This window comes from Apostichopus japonicus, chromosome 15 (assembly GCF_037975245.1).
Source record: "Apostichopus japonicus isolate 1M-3 chromosome 15, ASM3797524v1, whole genome shotgun sequence".
NCBI classification, from domain to species: domain Eukaryota; kingdom Metazoa; phylum Echinodermata; class Holothuroidea; order Aspidochirotida; family Stichopodidae; genus Apostichopus; species Apostichopus japonicus.
The window spans coordinates 3,589,165-3,612,770 of record NC_092575.1 but is presented as its reverse complement, the minus strand read 5'-3'; the positions used below and the strand labels follow the sequence as shown (position 1 = coordinate 3,612,770).

The following is a 23,606-nucleotide window of genomic DNA, read 5'->3' as shown; positions in this document are numbered from 1 at the left end:
TTCTCCCCATTGCCGTATAATTCGACTTTTACAAAGGATATGGGTGTTTTCGATGGTAGTGCATGTGTGTGGTAAATGTGTGAAGAAAATTTGGAACACTGCCACTGGAGATACGAATGAAATGCTTTGTTCTGGAGATTACAGGCACGTGCTATCACTTTAGTTGTGTGTGGAGCTGGTGTAAGTATAGACATAGGTGTATTTATTGATATACGTTCAGATACAAGAAGGTTTATTCAAGTATGAATAATTTAAACTTGATAAACTGACTTGAGGAGGCTGCATCACTGCAACGTTAGTGGTATATTTAAATCGTACAGGAGAGGACTGAGTGTGGATAAGCGCACTGTATGCTATATAAACAAGGGACATGATTGAGTTCGGACTACACGTAGGCTATACCAAAGTATTACAGCGATAAAAGTTTTGGAAAAAACTTAAATTCCACCAGCAAAGTGAGGAACAGTCCGAAGATGAGGGTGGATTACCTGGACTTAGCACTATCGTGTTTACTTTTACTTTCTGCGGTCGAGTTCTGTAAGGGTAGCGACGTTACACCTCATGTGGATGGTGAGTTTATTTTGTATAATAGATGATATGTCTGTCATCATGATGTGGGTCTGAGGAGGGACCCCTACTGCCCTACATTTATTGGAGATGGGAGGATTGGGGGGGGGGGAAGTTGTGATGGACCATATGTTTTTTTACCAGGTTGGCTTTGAAAATTGAAATTATCACCAATGACGGCACCACCCGCACTCGAGTGAAAGTCACTACTCTGAAATAATTATTTTTTATCATAACCACATTACAAGTTGTAGGCACCTTCCTCTTTCACTCCCTGTTCTCTCACCTACCCTCTCCTCTCCACCCCCCTCCCCCCAACGGCGACAATAGATATATGATGTTGATGTTGATTTGTTTAGACTAACAGCTGACAAGAAAGGGAAAGTCAAAAGGGATTAAGTCCTCACTTCATTTGTTTATTCAGAGTTTAATCCATTATTTGTTTATTTATCCTTTCACCTATTTGCTTGCTATCAAGCAACGATTACCGCCACAGGGAAGTAAACAGTGTAATATTTATACAAAATGTCTATAGCAAAATATGTACAGAGGGAACACTTAGGCAGCTGTTCAAATGATATATCACGTGTTATCGCAACTCGTCGATTGCATCTGTAGCCTGTCTAAGCTTATACAGTTATGGCGCCCCCTTCATAGTAAATATAGTACCCAAGCAAAAAGACCATGCATATTCTACCACACTCTCACTTTCTGTTCTCACTCGATACAACCATTTTACAGGTGCGAGCTGGCGGCGGAAGTACTCCGTTTGAAAACAAAATATTTGTAGGACATAGTCTTTCCGTTGTAGTTAGTGTTCTTATTCGTTTAGTTGTATAATCAACTCATCTGTTTTGCATTTAAATTCCCCGCTTCGTGATAATTATTATGCGACAGCTTCGAGAATTGTGTTTTATGTATGGAGTGTTTTCACAGATTATATTTGTACGGTGTTACGTAGGTAAGTTGGAATTATTTGTAAATTGTATGTAGCAACTATTGTTATGGTTTTAAGTTCACATGCAAAGGTAATTAGCCTATGTCAGATTTTTTAAACATTGTTTCAATAATACAGAACAAAGAATTTTTACGTTTGGCTTCCATTATACGAATCCCTATAACAGACGAATAGCTTAGGATAGCCTATATCCTATACACATGTATTGATGAATTAAACCGCGAAGCGAGATTTTTCATAACTTTGCCGAAATTAATCTCTGTGCTTATTATGAATGAATGACAACTTACATACACATATAGTAGTAAGCTTTATTATAGTATTCCTCGTTGTATTTCCAAATGTGTATATTTCCCTCGAGTTTTCCCGCTAGTTTTCTTTGCATGGCATATCGATTTTTTTTCAGTAATTAACGTAAAATTTCATCGTCAATATATATGTATTATGCAAAAATATCAACTGTGTTGTGCCATATACCGGCACATAACTGCAATATGTACTGGGTGTTTATTCATAGAGATGTCGAAGCGCATAGCAACCAACGTTAACAGTGACAATTCTGAAACCTTTTGCAAGCAACCAGGCCCGAGTGTATTTGGAATTTAAGACCTGGCACACTGTGGGCATATATGACATTGCACGTATTATTATGACCTGATTATTCAAATTCATAATAGGCCTATATATTTATATATGTATAAACTCAACGTTGTATTTAACTATATCAAATAACACATGTATAACACATACATCATATGACATGTATTTATCAATGTGGGAACTTGGTGTAGGTACGTCTGTGTCTCAATATAATGCCGTGTGTGTGTGTATATATGAAAATAATATGATCAACTGAAGGGGCTAATGGGGTGTCATGTAGCCGTTTCTATATCATCCATAACCCATTAACGGTTATGTCTGAACGGTTGCAGGCAGTAAAATTGAGAGAGAGGGGGGGGGGAGAAGGAATTCGGATGGGGGAGTGGATGGGCTCGTTGATTTATGTAGGCCTACCGTACTCTTTTAACCGGTTATCGGCGATACCACCCTTATAAGATGGAATATAGGAAGGAATGGATGTCATCCGAATAATTAAGGGGAGGGGAGGGGAGAGGGGGGGGCTTACTTTTAACATCTGTATTACGTACAGTGTGTACGATCTATTTAACAACTGATTTGATGCTTTATTAACATAATGCATATATCTCTGGGTCCATTGACTGGCGGCCTATATAAGGACGCACTATATGAAAGGTTAAAATATTTTAAAATGATCGCGTGATAACTGGGGAAGGCAACGGAGGGGGATCAATCATTTGTGGCACTTCTAAAAGGGACCGCGCGCTAACACAACGGCTACCGGTACAGCTGTATGTATGATAACTGCCGTATGTAATATACACAAAGTATTCTATTGTTAACCGCCGGTAGAAATAAACGCATGACTGATTTCGGCAGATGTAACATCATCTATAGATTATTATAATAACTGGCATATTATATCAGTTATATATGACTGCATTCAGATATTGCATATGCCAGGAGGCCTGCTTTACATCAACCTATACATCACCAATGATGCGATCGTGAATAACAAATTTGAAATGTCCGAACCCACAATCAAACAAAGGCATTCCATTTAAACAGAAACCTATTGTTGAGAGGGTGACGATGTCATGTGTCAACAGTCAACACCTTTTTCTGTTGTTGTTGATTTACAATTCTTTATGGATTGACAGTATATAAAGGTTTGATCGGGTGCAACCGAAGTCTGGAATTTTTCAACGCGAACCTTTTTGTTGTAGATCATAGTTATAGCTTACTTGAAATACTCAACAACAAAAATTCTTAAAGCATATTGTCAGAATAAAAAGTCATGTTTTTTTGTGGCAATATCATTACGATTACGTGAGTGGCGATTTAAAAAGATATTTTTGGTCTGTCCCTTTCTTCCTTGAAGCAATCAGAGTGTTTTTTGACACGATTCTTTGAAAGGTAGAACGAAAACAAAAGAGGTAAAAAAAACACGAAAGCGAGCTATAGGTAAAATGTAAGCAAACTATGCAAAAAAAACACATTACATCTGCTTTCATATGTCAACTACAAAGTATGCAATATGCAATCTATTTTTATCATTCATTTCTGCGGTATCGACACGGGCAAGGTGTCATATTAGAGGTGTCAATGCCAGTGAATAATTTAGCTGCATATAACTGTCCGCTCATGGCCGTATATATATAATTCATCAAGGTAAAATTGAAAATCGATATTGGTTTTACACGCTTGCTTGAATACTATTTTGTGGTCAGTTCATGTTGGTTAAGGCAGGGAGTTGTTCCATAATAACTCCCTGGTTAAAGTCTGTCGCAACTTTCTTGCTTATACGGTGTAAATACTGCAAGGATTTCGCGTTAATGATGTTTGAAGTGAGAGAGAGAGTGGGTGGGGGGGGGGGGACCCCAACCAACAATACTAAATATTTCAAACATATTCGATGCAAATCGTTGAAATTAACATTAATTACATTTCTCTATGAGCCTACGTGGTTCGGGGTACCCAATCACTACCACTCCTTTTACCCATATCTCGCCTTCTTGTGTAGCACCAACCTGTTGCCAAGGTATTTCTTAAGCATTGTATATATATAAATATATGCAACATGAGCAACTGAGCAAGGCTTAAAATAAGATCATATATACTCTAGCTGAAAGTGAGATTTATACATCAACAAGCAATTTTTATGTCTGAATATTAGTTTTCGAGAAACGAAAAAAGGAAAAGAAACCTACAGAATTGATGACAAAATTTGTAATATCCTCTCAAGGAAGTGATACTGAAACTTGTATGCAATGTTGCAGATATCATTGAATCATGTTACGTTCTACGAACTGAGGAAATATCGAATCATTTGCTCAGTGCAATGTTGATTTTACCGGTTTTACTTTCTTAAACTATTATTTCCGCTTCATTTGCCATCGCATCTGAAGTGTTGTGCACTCCAAAAATGAGTGACTATTGATGAATTAAGTCTACAAGCCATACATACTGCCCATACATGTTATACCGCCGATATTTATATAAAGGCTATGTAGCCTATATATATATTTATATATAATATATATATATAATATATAATATATATATTATATATATAATATATATCCTATATATATATTAATATATATATATATATATATATATATTCATTTGCCTATATGTCGTTTTCATTCATATATATATATATATATATATCTATTAATAGAAATATATATATATATATATTTTATATATATATATGTGTATGTATAGGCTACATAGCCCATATAGTGCGTACACCTCTGTGTGTAATTACATTGGTTGTTATCTATCCTGGTATCTTTCAAGCTAACGGTGTCTGTTTAAGTGACCTGCTGCATGGAAGTATCGCAGATCCATGTAAATATTAATATAGACCAGTTGAAGATTAACAGCTTAAACCCCGGCGCCCGTTATTCAAATTCTCTCCCAAAGGGGCGATTAACCTGACCTTTTGAAAAGACGCTCAATGCCTTCCGTTACAGTTTTAAAACTCAATTATACTATGTGACGTGTTACGTTTTTCAAGTGTAAGAACACACCCACCCGACTATTGTGATGACTATTCCTTTGCGTTGTATCATCATATGGCTTATATACGTTGCTTCCATACGTAAATCCTGTTACATGCTTAGGTTTGTCATAGTTTTGCTTACACATCTATTTTTCGTATGAATCAGAGTGAATCATGTAATATGGTCTCGAGCCGCATCCATTCAAAGAGTGAAACGCAACTCGATGTTATTCTGCGGTACGCTCTATAAACTGGTAACACAGCCGCTTTGTGTACAAGAAGCTTATCTCTCTCTCGATAATCTGAGAACGATGAAGGGTGCTTCAGTATGTTTCCATGAATACATTTTATACAAGCCATCGGGCGGTGGGGGGGGGGTTGTCACGGTGGGAGGGATGTATTGAAGGGGACCCTAGTTGAACAGCCCGGAGTCGGTTGTCCCTACAGAGATTAGGATGTTGCCTTGTATGTAAAGTTGTGTTGCAGGACGATGTTTTAGGAAGTTACATGAAAGTAGGTGCATGGGAGACCCTGGGACAGGATTTGGATTGGAATGTCACAGGGGGCTCCGTAGAGGTATAGTAACTGAGGTGTAGATGATGGAATTCCAACGAACAAGTTCCATAATAAGGCGTGCAATAACATGATCCCTACTACCCCACCTCTCCCCCCCACCCTCCCCACCACCGTGTGTGAAGTTTGGTTGTATGAACATTATACTGATCGATGAATATATCTGTAATTTTTGGCGTCCATGATTATAGAATAGTTAACATAATATTTGAAGTACCTCACTCTTTCAACTTTTGGATCCTATATTCCTCGTAAAACGACCCATCGTAGAGGAAATGTACATTATTTTATACCGGAATAAAAAATCTGCACGATGGTTCCCAATGTTATCGGTGTGAAAATCGCTTTCATCAGATTCAGCAAAATACAGGAAAGATAAAAATCAGATATAAAAAAAGAATGAAAAACCATACCGTGAAATCATCCCCCCCCCCCTCTCTCTCGTATTTTAAAATCTCGCTTGATACACACGGTGAGAGTTGTTTATAGGGTTCATGCAACCTTATAGGGGTTTTGACCTTCACATGATCATTATTGAGGGGAAATACTTCGTTTAGATTGCTCTACTTTTGCCCCTCGATATTTTCATCTGCCAGTTTTAATTTTCTACCAATGAGCTTGGCTTCAAGAAGGCCAGGGTTAGACAGACAGACAATTTTTTTCTTCTTAAAACAGAGATAGAAATGTAATATTATGTATTGGCTATATAGATAGGCTCTACTGATGAAGCGTCGAAAAACTAGTCACGTGGTCTATAATGACATTGGATTTTTTTCTTCTCCATAAGCATGATCGCGTCTCTCATAGCATAATAATAACTAAAATGTAAACCATTTTTCAATATTGAAATTGATCTTAATAAGGCCAGGTCAGATACTTAAAAATTGCAACTTCATCAGAAATTTTGTGGAAACTTCTGTCGTATGGAAATTGTATAGGCTCGTGAGAGTGAAAAAGGGTTTAAATGTTTATTTTTTATCACAACCGTGCATGTCAATCAAATAAGAGATCTTTGTTAGTCCATATGCCGCAGAGCACGCAATTTCACGTCTACCTTGGGGGGAGGGGGAGGTTGGGGTGGGCAGAGATCTCTCAGCTCCCTGTTTCAATAAGATATACAGACCCTTTCAGTTTTCAAACGGTAGCCGATGTCCACTAATTGTCCAATCAATATCAGATAAAACATACTGATGGACAGGTGTGCCCCAACTGTACCGCAAACAATCAAGGAGTCAAAACAGCCACCCCCCCCCCCAACCCCCTTTCCCTGATCATCGCAACTTTGATTAAAAGTACAAAGCTCGACTGGGCACTCTAACCATGGAGTCTGTTTTTACCTCCATGCTCTAACTTAACCAAAGGTGGTATTGTGTTTTCGGGCATATTGTCTTGTTTCCGTGTTCAAGATTATTTGCATAACTGTCTTAAAACATATTGAGATACAAATAAAAACGTCCAATCATATTCTGAACGATTCGAACAAAAAAACAAATAACAGAAAGAGAAGCCAGCGCTAAAACAGCCGCAGCAAACACTGAGCTCATTGTTACATTGTAATTCCCAAGAGCTTATTTGCTTGTATACGTATTGACCAAAATCTACCACAATTTATCTGCTCCAAGGAATTAATCCAAAGATAAGCGATGAGTGGAGGGTATTGTTGCTAGATGAGGCAGTGATTTTCCCAGAAAAACGAGAAGTGAGTCAGTATATGTCAGCTCTCCTCATCTATGTTCAACAATAATGAGTGTTCACTGTGTAGTACATATACAGTATATATAGTATAGGCTATTAGGCTATGCTATCCGTGTATAAAAGCACAAGAGCCCTGGTAAGACGTATATGATACGTATATGATAAACGTAACCTTCATAATGGTGATAACATTGTTTTGAAAATTGTGGACTGTTCAATGTTAGCTGCCTGTATTGGCCCAACCATTATGGCATGACACAAACGCGTAAGAGTTAATCATTAAATTGGGCGGGTCTGGGATTTCAAAAATAAAGGAAGAAGGGCGGGGTGGAGGGGTGGGGGATCGGAGTGGGTGGCCCCGAGCTTGTTTAAGCCGACTCCCATGTAAGGGGTGTGCCGATCTGGGGTCCGCCCAAAAAATAAATTAAACATAGATAGTATATATAATAAAATAAATAATAAATACCATATATTAAAGTGCTGTTATCATGAAATAAAACATGCTCAAGAGCACTGTACAAAAGAACCAATACCTGGAATATAAAAATACCAAACAAAAGAAAACCTAAAAGTAATAACAACAGCAATAAAAGTAAAACATGCTCAAGAGCACTGTACAAAAGAACCAAAACCTAGAGTATAAAAATACGAAACGTAAGAAGACCTAAAAGTAATAACAACAGCAGTAAAAGTAAAACCTGATATAAGACAGGGTAATAAACCACAGTAAAGAAAATAAAAAACAAATATAAATATATATAAGTATGTGCATTATATATAAATAATATATTATATATAAATATTGTGCATTCCGACGCATATCGATGCTATTAGGTCTAGTATAGTACTAAGGTCTACACACGGTTGTGCTTACAACTTTTATTCATTTTTTTGTATGTGGGATTGAAAACTCGTTTGTAGGGGGAGGGAAGGGGGTAATGAAATATCCCCTGGAATTATTCCCAGACGCCCAAATGCCCAACGAGGGAAACTGTTTTTGTAAAAATGCTAAGTTTGAGCAATTCAGTGACCATTAGTTTAACCGGGTCTAACATATATGTTTCAAGCAATACTTATAACATATCAGCCTATCTTAGAAAATTATATAAAAGTTATAAATAAATATATCAATAAGTTTGGTGGTTCAGTAGATTCATGGAATCACAGTAAAGTATTTACGGATGTATTATACTTTATCACTAATGTACGTACTTGGAAAAGGGATAAAAGCAGCTTCATTCCGGAATCCGGATGCATATAGTCTTAAACAATGCGGTTAATTCAGGGAATATATCGTTCAAATGTTCGCGTGATAATTAAAGGTTTTCTCGGAAGACATTTGACCTTTGCGACTAACAGACACCAGGGACAACGACACTCCGATTTGAGGTTGAGTCTGGGAAAAAGGTGGGTCAAGGGGCCCGATTTAAGGGCACCTAGTGGGTCTAATGGCGAAGCCCCCGATAGGGGTTAATAAGGAGAAGTCCCTTAGAACTAGAAGCTCCTGAAAAAAAATAAACTTAAATTATATCGATCGTGCATATAGGAACATATGGGACTCTTAATTAGGGGTATCATCTGTTATGACCTAATACAAAATGCTAATTTTGGAGACCCCGACTAACCCCCCTTCCCCCACCCCAATCGAGAACAGAAGAAGAAATAAACAAACAGAAAAATAAAAAGGTCAACGTGTCGGACGGTGTCGGTTATAAGCAGTGTAAACAGTTCATGTGAAAACTTACAATGAATATGAGCACGAAACACATACCTTCCTGTGGGGATGGTATATAAGTTAAAATGGTATTTTTCAGTGCACGTTCAGACCTATTGCTATTTATGATTTTATCAACCGACAATCCGGTTTTCTGATTACTTTTCAAGAGGTTTTTTCTTGATGACCTCAAATTCACCTATAATACTTTGAACGAAGAAGGAAGGTGTTGACTTGATGGTCAATCGTGGTCATTTTGTTTGGGTCATCTATCCTGATTAGCTGTATCTTCCTTACAAGTGTTTAATTGACAATTAAACAAAACCGCATATCTAATATAATTAATATTATCTTTGAAGAATGAGAGATGGAGAACGTGACCACTTATGTGTACTCTATTTGCAGTAAAATTATGGCGTCGGATTCGGTAGATTTTGATTGGCTGATACCTTATAAAGGAGTTAAATCGGATTTTTTGTTTTCAATTGTTTTACTTTAAAGAGGACACAAACCCAAAGATCATATTTAGCCTATATTATGAGAGAGGTCGTTGTGAAGAACAACTTCCCGCCCCCACCCGACACCGCCCCCACCAACCCAACAGCTAAGAAAACTATTGCTCCATTGGAAGATAATTTAAGTTTAAAATTCGTCTCTGAGAGCACTCATTTTTATTAATCTATGATCGTGTCATTTGTGCCACGCGGATCTGGAACCATTGACATTTTCTTTATTTTCCTGTCTTTTCACGTTTCGATTTAACAGTGGTTTTATAAATGCCATCATAAAGTCTTGTTAAGCTTGATTATATTAAATTCACTCTCTGCGAGTTTGCAAAACCCATCTCAATGACAGAAGATAATATAATAAATAAAGAAAGAAAGAAAAATACTACAAAACCGAAGCTCATTCATGTGACTCCATGACATACCATATTTAGACTTGACCAAGTCGTCATCCCTTGTGTGTGATGTGACATAAAATGTGTGATATCTCCCCAAATGGAATATGATTTATCCTTATCCTGTTTGATGGGGTTGTTTATGAAACTTATCTCTGTCCCATACAGATCAAAAATGATGGTTGGGTCTGTGACGTCTGTAAATGGATATTACGGTGGCTTGAAGGGCAATATTTAACATTTTATAGGTTGTTCTTTCGAATTTCGAAATATTCCCAGACTGAATGCGTGTCAATTTAAGCTCCACTTATGTCTTTCATGACCTGTACATTACTTTCTATAATAAGTCACTTTGTACGTTGTAGTGAACTAAATGTTTGATTTTTTTTTACATGAAAGAAACATAATAGAAAAACAGAAGAATATATGAAACCCAAACAAATTAAACACTACCAGCTCTATGACGTCATCATTTCTAGACTTGCCCAAGTCTTCATTCTTCAGTATGAAGACATTCCCAAACCGTGATATCTTTCAAACGGAAAGGGATTGTCCTGAGATATTTGGATAAGGTTCTTATCACGTACGCATATAATGATGGCTTGTGTTGTTTCTCCTTCTAAAACATACATCGTCAATTAAAGTTGTCCATACATTTAGTGGGAATTTGTCCATGGGTCTATCTATAGTGTATCATGGAAGTATTGAATCTATGTCATACTGTGCCAATTAGGCCTACACGTTTATGGCAAGCCATGTGGGACAAACACCGCATAATATATACGCGTATTAATTCGAATATATATGTGTTGTACTTGTACATGTATAAAGTTTCGCTTTATGAAGCGATCTCGCGAGCCCGCCAAAACATTTATCGGTGGTATTAGTACACAGCAAGAGCGGAAATGTGTTTTAGTGTATATTCTAATTAATCCGTGCATATATTGGATTTAATCCCCATATATATTCTATTTAATACGTGTATATATATTCGAATTAATACGTGTATATATTCGAATTAATACGTGTATATATTCGAATTTATACGCGGATATATTTGGGCCATATGATTGGCTAATAATATATACGTGTATATATTCCAATTAATACGCGTATAAATTACGATTAATACGCTGATATATTATGCAGTGTTTGTCCCACATGGCTTGCCATACACGTCTATGGCAAGCCATTAATTCTAATATATACACGTATAGATTATAAGCCAATCATAAGGCTGAAATATATCCGCGTTTTAATTCGAATATAAACACGTGTTAATTCGAAAACATATGAGGATTTATTCGAATAATATACAGTACACGTATTAATTCGACGATATACACGTATTAATTCATTTAATTCGAATATATACACGTATTAAATCATGCTGTTGTCAGATCAAGTACGTTTGGCCTGGGTTTACGTCAATAGAGACTAACTGTGCAATCTCTCCTTAATGGCACTGGTGAGGCTACAATGTTATTACTCTCGAAACTCGTTTGTGAAAGCTATAAGACATTGTTATTGTCTGATTTAATACGCGTATATATTCGAATTAATACGCGTATATCCGTATCAATACGAGGATATTTTATGCGGTGTTTGTCCTATATGGCTTGCCATACACGTTGCATGAAACCATCGCGTTGATCGCATGATAAAACAATCAACTCGCAAGGCTGATTTATCCATTTCCTTCTGGATGGACTTGTTATTTAGCGATATACTCATCATTGATTCTCAAACAAAAGAAAATAACAAACTCTTTTGTTTTGAAATGTTAAGTGACAATTGTAATTTATTTCCTGTTTAAAGGTTTCATAACAATTAGTTGTAATAACAAGGAAAAGGCATTACCAACTTAATCACATGTAAACTGTTTTCCGTTGTTAAGCATATACCGCTTGTACACACATTGAAGTATAAAATTCATGTTTGCATGTTAACAATATACTAGCTCAAATTTTCAACGAGATGTCGTAAAAAGCCGAGACCCAACACTTAAGCTGCGTTTGTGATTATACGATGTAATTATAAAAAAAAGGTAAAAAAAGGGTATCGTAAAAAAAGATTGGAAATAGACAACATAATAACAAGAGAGACTTGAGAGGCACGTCTGAGATTTCGGAAACATTGTTGTCTTCGACGTCAGAGGTAATATATTCTTTCTGACATTCCGAACTGTCACGTGCTATATGCAATAAATTTTAAAGCCGCTACTTGAGGCATAAGCTGGGCTTTTGAAGACGACTTGCTGGCACAGAAATAATTTGGATATGTTTTTAACCTTTAAAAAAAAGCACTGCTATCAGTCTATGTAGTACTTCATTACCACTAAAATTATTTTCGAGGAATGCTCCATGAAATATCTGAGACTCGTCAATTAAAGCGGCTGGAGTACCTATATTCTAACTCACAGATTATTAGGTCAGATCCAACGCAAATATCGATAGGTTAAACCGAAGACCATTTTGACCGCAAAATATTACTTGCTTCTAATTATAGGCCTACATTACATTTCAAATTTGGCAAGGATATGTGGTGTTGATTGTTTTCCGAGATGCTCTCGCTTTCATATGGATTTTAAAGAACATCTTTGGTTGAGTCATACCAGAATTGATAAACCAGTAGATTATCATTAACATTTCGGCCTGCATGTGAGGAGTCGACGTCATCGTCAAATTTAGCGTTAAAGGAGCATATCAGACGTTTCGCATATTTTTTAAAGTTGAACATGTAGAAACATATAACACTATAGTACTCAACTGTTTGTATTTTCTTGAGCTATACTACATATCAAGCCTTGAATTCTGCCTATAAAGTCACCCTTAAAGATCTATCGCGTGTGCCACGCGAATTGTGTATATATATGTGTATCGCAGCTCCCCTGCTAACCTTGCATATATTATTATGTTATTCGGCTGAAGCTGCAATGCAATCGCAAACTTGCCCGCGTAACCCGACTGATGTGCTAACGACAAGACTAAACCTCACCGCACTAACCCAATGGAAAGAAAGTCTGCAAAGGTGTACAGAACAACGTGTACGCAGTGTACGCGCAAACTAACTCATCCATCCTATCATAATTCGATTGTTGAAGTACCTTCGACGACTTTATAAGGAGGCTTATAATATCAACATTTTGTTTCTCCTCTTTCATCGACAGCTAGGGATTTGTCTTGTCCCGAAGACAACCAACACTCACTACCAAGAAGCGATGACAGACCTTTCATCATTTATCTGTCGATAGAGGATAGCTACCACTTAAATGTTGATCCAATATGCAGATTAGCAGTGAGGGTGCCACAGGTCATCAATATGTACCAGGTTATGCGATTAGCGCAATACCAACACGGGACAAGGTTCAAGTAAGTCACGTGTATATACCTGCATGGACTTCTAAAAAAGTTTTCTTGGAACGCGAAAAATGGCTCAGTTACCTTACATATACCCTGAAAATAAATGTTTTTTTTTATTCATGCACACGAGCACATTAAAGTCCAAACCAGGCCTATTAGTGACCGTATCAGAGCGTAGCAGTAATTTTACTTGGCGTTCCATGAAAAAATGAATTTGAGGATAAGTAATAAGTATTGCATCATCATATAAACAGAGGCATCGAGAACCAGTCCAGCAATTACGTGTATTATAAAGAATAAAATACACTTTTCTTTATCCCCTATTTTCTCCGGATCCCCTTCATATTTCCCAGTCCCATCAAGGACTCAGGATCGTAAAACTTCATCACTGCCACCCCCTCCCCCACCCCACTCTCGTCGTGCTTGCATATAAGCAAGTATGACGACTCCACTATCTGACATGTATAGGCGATCAAATGTATAGGCCCAAACTCAGGTCTTATTGTCGTATGCAGTAGTCCGTGGTAGGCGGTTTCGAAAACACTTGTAATTTCGCAATTATCCATGGTTCAGTAGGCGGTTCGGATCGCTTAACTCATTTTCAAAACCGGCCGTTCTTGTTGATTGAATAGTTGACGCAGACGATAGGCAAACTCAAGTTAAGAAACTGGAAATAATATACGGTGAGGGTAATTACGTTCCTGTCGGCACAGGTATGGGTCATATCATGAATAATAAAGGCAAAACCAACGCTTAGAAGATAGTATACTTATAGATACAGCCCATCAACGAACGGTAAAGGAAAACTAATTATAATCTACAAATACCCAATGGAATTATGACTATATTGTTACCGTCATCGAATATGTCGAGTTAAATCTCTTCTCCGGATGTTTGATATCCATATTTTTCCGTTCTACATCCCCCATGTGTTTTTCCATTCAATTCGTCTTGCATCTTCGGTCAGTCTCTATAGATAAGCAAGACAGCCAGCCAGCCTAACACACTTCATTCATTAAAGCCAGACATATGTTTGTACACGAGGGATCTGTCATCGACATATTATATATTGTAACCGCAAAGATTTTGACTATCGTTACAGTAATTATAACGTACGTGTCAGTTTTCATATAGGCTATATATGAAACTATACACGATTAGCAAGCTTAGGTTCTTATATATTTATTACACATAGGCTACTAATATATATATACATAATAACATATATTTAACCTAGCTGATCGTGGTTGGGTGTCTTACATAGTCTGGATGTGTGTGTAAACTATATTGAGATCAATTGGAAAGCGGCGGGATATAGTACTGGAAGGTAACTTGAAACTTCTACTTAATTCATCTCGTCCCCCCCCCCCCAACCCATCTCAATCCTCACACCTTAATCTTTCAGTAAAAGTCCTCATATTATTTACTCCATTTTTTCCTTTAAAAAAGGAGCATTAAACTCTTAACTCACAAAATATTCCTTTCATGTTACAATTGACTACTCTATGACTCTGCGCATGCGTAGTTGGCATTATAAGACGCCGTAGACATATTTTCCTTTAAACTTCTATTCGTCTTGTGAACCTTGAAAAAGCTTGTTGAAATGTTTTTTACTATGCCCCTCGTCTATAACAACCACCCTGTAAATAAAATATCATGTAGATATGGACTAAAAGTAAAAAAAAATGATAAAAAATGATATTCCGAGCAAGCCGATTAAAGGTCGTCAGAATTTGCCTAACATATTCTTAAAAAATACTAAAATACAACTAAGAAAGATGCGTTTTCCTTGACGGTCCCTTCCCAAAGATCAATGATTTTTAATTAAAATAGAGAATGAATAGTTGTCTCGGTGAGGCGAAATGTAGCAAGGGGTGGTGTTTGTAAAATGCTTGCTCTGTGACCAACTCTGAGCCATTTAGCATGTATTTTGTAGGTTATATATGTATATATATATATATATATATATATATGCTGATGATTTGAATGCTGCCTAGATTTCAAATGTATGAGTTTATCTATCCATCACAATTTTGCCACGATCATACCGCGTTCTACTTTTTCCTTCAATTTCGTAAAACGATTCCTGTTCGTTACTGCTTATCAAAGCAGCTGAATAAACACTAATTCTAGGCACACCTGGATAATTTTGTTGTGATGTTGTTTATATTATTCGTACTTCCGGCCCTGGATATATATATATATATATTTCTTCGTATATATGCGGCTAGTATTTCCTGTCATTAATTATATATTTTTCTTTTCCCCTTATCAATCTTTGCAGTTTTTCCGCTCGATCAGACGACCAATTAGGTTTTGTAATGCAATCCATTAACGGCAAATGGGCGAGGACACGTATAATAGATTGGCTATTGTTTGACGTCAACACAGGAAACCAAATAACGAAATGTGAGTTTACTTTTACGTTGACCATCATGAAAACTATAGCTTATAGTTATTGGAGCACACTCAAGGGTAACTTTCCCCTCCTATTGATCTATCCATCCACCGATACATCCATCCATTCCACCACCATCCATCCAATTATCCATCCAACTATCCATCCATCCATTCCACTACCCAACCATCCATCCAATTATCCATCCAACTATCCATCCATCCATTCCACTACCCACCCATCCATCAACTATCCATCCAACTATCCATCCATTCATCCATCCAACCATCCATCCAACCATCCACTATCGATCATTCATTCATTCATTCAGTCGCCCTGTCTCTGGGTGGGGACATGATCCGAATAACTTTCATAGCAATGACTTCCACACAGTTAAGGTGCCCACACAGATAGGCCTTTCTACACCACTGAACGTTGGTTATGACCCCTGATCCATTCGCAAACCATTGTTGGGGTCCCTGTGTTACTCAGATAATAATCACTGCACTTGAGCTCATGAACGAAAGTTATCAACCCTTGGTAACACAGGTCAATAGGCTACAGTACGTGTTCGTATTTCATACTGCTCCATTTAGCCTATACTCTGTTCCAATGTACGGTATATCATTAACCTAATATAACCTTTCTTCACTGCACATAGCAAGTTACGTCATATCATACGTACGCCATGCACAATGAGTTGGCGACTCCGTAAGCCACTGGATGTTACGTAGCCTAGATATACAACAGATATAAAGAGGTTCCCTGTGGTGAAAGTAGCATAAACATTGATGAGGTTTTACACCAGTGTTTAAATGCATCGACCTTATATCTTTGAAATCATTATTACCACTAGACACTTCCGCCATTCGTTTGGTTGATTTAACATGTACCAATGAGATAGACTTAGGGTTGTTTGGTTAAATAATCATGTTCCTATCTTCGTTATCATGGTAGACGCTTATAACGACCAGCAAGATAGAAACACAAACTGATCATTTTGAAGAAGAAAAAAGAAAGCACTCATTTGACACTGCCCACAATACGATCTACAGTAGCATATACCTTTGTATAAAATATGCATATGAATTATTTGTTGTGCAGTTATCACCCAGTTGGGACATATTTTTTGTGTCTTGACTGTACTGTCATGTCCCGCCTCAGAGCACCCGTAGTGTCAGTCTGAGCCAGTATGAATATCATGTTTCTATCAGATAAAGGTTAGGAACTGTTTGTACCGTCAATACAAGTGCTTTGAAGCATTATATGGGAGGACAGTACAGCGTGGTGTAAGCACTAAGGAAAGTGTCCCAACTGGCTGCAGTAACCATCCTGAATGGCTGCTTTAATATCAAATCCGCAAAATCTTAGACTTTCAGCAACATTTGTTTAGTAATTATCCTTTAAGTAACTTAGGCAGAATCGTGTATCAACGCTATAATCAACTAAGATATATAGTTAGTCTTGACTCTTGAGCCAACACTTGTGTTAAAATATCGGGTTTTTTCTTCTTCTCGAAACTCAAGTCAATAGAAAGAACACACGATCTGCTTGGACTCTCTGCATGTTTGTAAATTCTGGTCAACCCATACAGCTCATTTCAAGTTTCATTTTAATGTCTTAAATAATTGAAAATAAGGATTAAATGTTTCTTATCATCCAATAATAACACTCGATGAGTCGATATTGTTCTGTATATCGTGTTCGTTACGTTTCCACACATATACTCGTGACGTACGGTAATGTGACATGCCAATGGCATGATGCCATACCTGTGACGTGACGTGATACCTGTGACGTGTAGATCTGAGTACGGTGGCATATATATTTTAGATCATTAACCCCAGAAAAAAAAATGAAATGATATGGTTACGAATATCTCTTTGAGGCGGTCAGGAACTTTGGTTTTGAAACTGGAAATATTTCGTCTCTTCAATAGACTTTTTTGTCTGCATAGACTATTACTCTATGAAGATTAACCATTTGGAATATCTCAAGCGCCGCAAAATGTTTCAGATTAGCGAGTAATTGGCAACAGAAATGATTAATGGCTTGGGGTGTGTTCAAAATTCAAAAACTGTTGGAGTCTTAGATGTTAATATGTTAGACTTAGATGTTACTACGTTAGGCTATAGATACTAGACCTATACACACATATAGTTATAAAGAGTAGAAGCCAATCATCCCAAATGGAATCATTGCAAAATAATAATTTTTAATTCACACATTTTTGAATAAAAGAAAAAGAAACGTCAAGTAGGGGTGTCTGAGTTATGATCAATTACTATTTTGTTTCGAGAATTATTCCGCAGATTTTATTATAAATGTTGACCATAAATAAGAAAATCAGCCTAAATGTCGCTGACTCTCATCGTTAGCGGAGTAATGAATGATTCATTGCTTTCCTATTTGTTTTTTTTTTTAAAGAAAAGTAATAATCTTACTTTCTCTTCCTTCTTATAGCGATCACTGAAGTGTTCATGGAAGACAGAAAATCTTATTCTTGGGTTTACACTCGATCATCAAACAACATGGATACCTACACAGGTATAAACGAGTTCTTTTCATTGTCCCTTCTAACTACAGTTTAATTACAATTTTATTACAGTTTTATACATGTATCGTAGCTTCATCGAAGTAAACCTTGATTTGGAGATTAAAGAATATTCTGACATTTAAAAGACTGAATTTGCCTTGAAGTATGACTTAAGACTGACGTTTTATCTCCTTGATAAGGTATATGCCAAGAAAAAGAAGAGAAAAATTATTTAAAATATTTTCAAAATTGTTTTCTTGAACAGAATAAAGTACATATGGAAATATAACGAGCATCTCACACTTTTTATTTTCATTTTGAATTTGGATTGCTTAAATACTATCAACACTAAAAAACATGTTGTTTAAATAATTCATTCTTAACGTCAAAGGATTCTTTTTTGATGGTAATTATTTTTCCCTGGTTGTTGTTTCTGACAGGTGGTTGCGGCAGTGGGTCTCGTTCTAACTACATCAGACCATCCTCTCAACCAATACAACAAACCATGCTGTACCTTTCTGTCCAGTTTTGGTCGGACGTCTGGCCTCTTTGCAAAATTCCGGTCTTAGTTTTAGATCAATCTCGGGTTAATTTGAACGATCTTATGTTAGAAGCCAAACGACAGTACAAACATTTGTTCGTGTGAGTATACATTTATCTGTACGTCACGAATGACTCACCAATCGGGTGCCGACAGACGATAGTGACACATTGCCAATATATAGATCTTCGTTAATTTATAGGCTTATTACACGCTTTCCCTTATTTGTATAGCAGATGGGCACGATTTATTTGATTATGTTAGGGGGATCCGCAGTGCACCTTGGTTAAGCATTTATTGAAAGTGAAGCAGGCCAGTACAAATACTAACTCTAAGAGCTGCAGGTTTCTCAAATAGTGCGTATACTGGATTGGGAGAATTAATCATTAGTATAGTTAGATTATAGTTTCCTCTGAATGCTCAGGTTTTAATTCAAACATCGTCAAAATTTCAACCGAAGTTAAGAACGAAGTTAAAAATTTTCCAGTAGTGCCATAGTGCGCGTGACACCGTTGTCATGACTACAGGGACTCATGGCATATATGTAATCTTATGTTGCCAGAGGTAATAAATAATGTTTTGTGATTGGTCTTTGAAAAGGTAAAGAATGACGTTATTAATTAAAAACAGAAAACTCACAATAGTTTTTATTGACTTTTTTTTCACAGATACCAAAAATACGACAACTACCAAATTTATGATATCAACGATTTACATAGCAACGGTGTCTACTTTTGGAAAGCTGAAATAGCAGATTCGAATGCAGAACTCGATAAAAGTAAGATTTTTCACATTATTATAACCCTCTTATATATGCTTAGTCAGACATGGCTCGACGGTGAAGGTGACCAGAAAAAAAAATCATTTGAAGAATAGGAAACAAGTAGCATCTGTGAATGATCTCCTGTCTAGAACAGTTAGTCACGATAAGGCAGACTTGAGTATAATATCATGAACTAAATGCTGGAATCGGTTTCCAGTGTTCTATATTTTCTGTGGCAGCATGAATGGCGTTACAAACGCACCTTTTAATCATGTAGTATGTGTTATTTCGGGAGACTGATTCTGGTTTTCTCCGAAGTGGGGGTGGGGTTGGGGGGTGGGGGTGGGGGTAGGTGGTCCAGTATCGTGAGCAACCGACACTTTATTAAAATGTCGATAGCACATGTATACATGTGTTGTTCAGTTGTCTCCTGAAAGAGGAAGGAGCGTCGAATAGTCAGATCTTCATTGATTTATGGCATAGTCAAGGGGCTATGAAATAGTTATCTGAATATAACAAATTTCATAACATATAATGCTTTATCACGTATTAACACTTGCCCCCCCTCCACCCCTCTTTAGTGACTCCGAACCCCAGGGAACTAGCCCTGACCACCCACTCCCTTACTCTCTTGTCGGGTATACAAACATGCAACACATATGTAGAGAACTAAATAAATACAAACAGAGAATGCAATGCCCTGGATTTCACTGGTTGGGATCTAATTGAATACACGTTAACGAATTAAAAGAAGCGTAATAGCTCACCCACCAAACTATATTTTATTATCTATTCGTTATGGAAACAAATTGCTCGGTAAATTGTTTGACACCTAAACTGGAATTTTGTTTTCCTCAACAACTCTTCTATACTCGCTTTCTATTGATAGCTTTATATCTTGTCCCACTGGAAGATGGTCAACATGTGATATGGCGATTCATAAACGATGAAGGTGAACCTCGATACAAGACCCTTGAACCGGGAGTGACCGTTAAAGTAACCCCGGCTGTCGTCGAAAGCGAAAACACTGTCGGTGCACCAAACGCAGAGACACACACAGGGAGTGATTCCACGAACTTATCTAGTGTTGTGCGTGCGACATTGTTACCATGGCTTGTGATGTCATGTCTAGGATTTCTACTTTCTCTTTAACGTTTATTTAAAGTTAGTGACTTTTGTAAAGTAAGAACATTAAAAGTGATAACAATAATAATAGTAATAATCCTAACTACCGTAATATATATAAAGATAACGTGAAAAGGGGCTCTTTCTTATTTTGCTCTTTATATTCTATAATTTATTATTTTTTATCATTTGTACATACCTGTAAAAAGTAACAAAGAGACTTATTTGGTCACCAAAGTACTTGATAAAGATCATTTTGTTTATCTGCAGTGCCAAAAGTGTATATATATATATATATATATATATATATATATATATATATATATATACATATATATATATATATATTTATATATATATATATATTTATATATATATATATATATTTATATATATATATATATATATACATATATATATATATATAAATGAAAATCGTAATATATATATATAGGCCTATATGTATACATATAGACATACAATATGTATATAGGCTATATATAGTCTCCCTGTTTATGGCTATAACGCCATCATTTTTTACTTGCGTCAGAATACGTCAATGGTCAATGGCCTATCTCCGGAGAATATTAAGTTTTCTTATACATACCAGCTCATTCATGCGAATCTCCGATCAAATTATTTCTCTCATTATTTGCTTTTTTTTATATTGGATTCTCAGCCAATCAGCTAACAGCTCGCGTGTCGTGCGCTCATAATTAACAGGTCTCCATGCGGATGGATGTTCATAACATAATGATATATCGTGCAATGACGTCATTGTCTAGCTCGCCTATGAAATGTGTGCAATGATATGTGAAGGAGATAGTTGTACTTTTCATATAGTGAAGATATCCTAACGTGTTACGGATCGTGAAGTAAGAGCTAAAATACAATTACGCACGTAACTCAATTGTGGAAGTACGTATAGCGCCCGAAAGCTGCATTTTGTTCGCGTTGTGTTGTAAATGAACCGTAGGCTAATATTTACAAATGATTGCATGACCCTCATATAGTTAGCACAATTTTGCGTGTGTTACCCTTGCGTTTGTTAATATCCCGCTTCAAAGCACTCGTGTTTTCAGTGTGAGCAGTATGAATATCAAATTTTTATCACATATGAGTGTTATTAAAGCATGATGTGGGATGACGGTATACAGTGCTATGCAAAAGTATCGGGAAATTGTCTCAACTGGCCGGATAACCTTACAACTAATATAGGACATGCGCACATCTCTGTATACGGTTACCACTGATAACCTTACAACTAATTTACATGCGCACATCTCTGTATGTGGTTACCACTGATAACCTTACAACTAATTTACATGCGCACATCTCTGTATGCGGTTACCACTATAACCTTACAACTAATGTACATGCGCACATCTCCGTATGCGGTTACCACTATAACCTTACAACTAATGTACATGCGCACATCCATACATTTTGTTACCACTTTATTAAGGCTTCTCTTTATAACAGAGCTATTTTTAACGTTAAATTCTTTTAAGAAAATTTTGTATGCCACAAATTTAAGGTATTTTTTGTATTTTTCGTTTGCAAACTGCCAAGGTTCATACCTAATTTCACTTTTCCTTGCGCTATGTTTATAGTACCTTATCTTAACCTGTGGGTGGGTGTTCTAGGAGTCTATGCCTATAGCTCTATATTGTAGCAAAACACAACGCAAAATGAAGCACTAAAAATCAATAGGGAGACGGCGGTAATTTTCGAACATGCATTACAAACCTGTAGATAGTAACGGGGCATTGAACTAAATTCTTTGGTTATTTGAGTCATCAAATGTACCAAATTGCCTTCAAAAGTAGGAATATGTTTTTTTTTTAATCATTATTATTATTTTTTATTTTTTTGTATTTAATTGATTCGTCTTTCATTTTCTAGAGCAAAAGCTATTTCAGACCCAATTGAAGAGGAATGAAGCCGAAAAACAAAACAATTTAGTTCGACAAAGTTGTCGTAAAAGTTTTCCTGACAGGTTCAGGAACTTTGCACAGCCATACTGGGATCGTATTTGGTATCACCCATCGGTTAAATAATCGAAAGAAAACACCCTAAGGTGAACAACAACAACCATCAACTAAATATATATTTGCAATCTTAAATTACATATACCTTGTAAGTTCTTTTTATATATACAGTGCCAAAGTTTAACCATTTCCTCTACCCCCCCCCCCAAAAAAATGAAATATTTATCAACTCGCTTTTGATTAACTTCCTGCTATTCTTTACAATCTGTTGTGTTGTCTAGAAAGAAAAGAAAACTAAGCAAGCTATTGATTAGAAACAAGATTGTAAAAAAACATAATAAGCTTAGGCCTATATGCTAAAGCAATTATATAGGGTAGGCGATTGCAAACAGGTTATACCTTTGATATAGTTGAAACTTTTTAATCAAAACAATACTCTTATAATGTCCTTGATACAATGTGCAAAGAACCAGTATGCTGAACCGGATACTACACGTTACTATATATACCTCTAATAACAGGCTCATTGCCATTTTCATTTTTGTCCTAATGAAAGTATATTGACTGTACATTTTTCTAATTTCTTGTTATTTTCTCTTTTTCCTTCCGTTTTCGATAAAAACGAGTACTTCAGAAGCAATAATTGTGTGCTATAAGTGAGCTTAAAAGGAAATACATACCCTACCATCTAATACTGGTCTATTTGATAGAGATACCAGTCATAAACATCGTCCTCAAACAGCTATTGAAAATGTTGTATACTTTCATTTATTGAGATGTGGCAGATTTAATGTTTCTTAATTAACACACAGATCAAATACTTGATCAAGTCTAAATGTGACACCATTGAGTCGTATAAGTGTTTAATTTGTCATTTCTTTTTCTTTTAGTTT

General features: G+C 36.4%; 1 protein-coding gene across 2 annotated transcripts; it reads left to right on the top strand.

The window, feature by feature from the left end:
* The first annotated feature begins 32 nt into the window (after nucleotides 1-32).
* Nucleotides 33-21,103, top strand: LOC139980498 (uncharacterized). 2 transcript variants are annotated; one of them, XM_071992151.1, is made up of 7 exons: nucleotides 33-570; nucleotides 13,167-13,368; nucleotides 15,644-15,768; nucleotides 18,221-18,304; nucleotides 18,734-18,935; nucleotides 19,503-19,612; nucleotides 20,487-21,103. In XM_071992151.1, the coding sequence occupies exons 1-7, from the start codon at nucleotides 474-476 to the stop codon at nucleotides 20,747-20,749; spliced, it is 1,083 nt and encodes a 360-aa protein (XP_071848252.1). In that variant the 5' UTR covers nucleotides 33-473; the 3' UTR covers nucleotides 20,750-21,103. The 2 variants fall into 2 exon arrangements, with proteins under 2 accessions (XP_071848252.1, XP_071848253.1); XM_071992152.1 differs by lacking the exon at nucleotides 33-570 and adding an exon at nucleotides 1,272-1,528.
* Nucleotides 21,104-23,606: the final 2,503 nt, after the last annotated feature.

What these genes read in the sequence shown, in the direction of transcription:
- LOC139980498 (XM_071992151.1), top strand. Translation starts at nt 474, where the DNA reads ATGAGGGTGGATTACCTGGACTTAGCACTATCGTGTTTACTTTTACTT. An exon ending in CAGTACAAACATTTGTTCGT is followed by an intron (nt 18,936 to 19,502) that starts GTGAGTATACAT and finishes TTTTTTTCACAG; the next exon opens with ATACCAAAAATACGACAACT. An exon ending in GAATGCAGAACTCGATAAAA is followed by an intron (nt 19,613 to 20,486) that starts GTAAGATTTTTC and finishes TTCTATTGATAG; the next exon opens with CTTTATATCTTGTCCCACTG.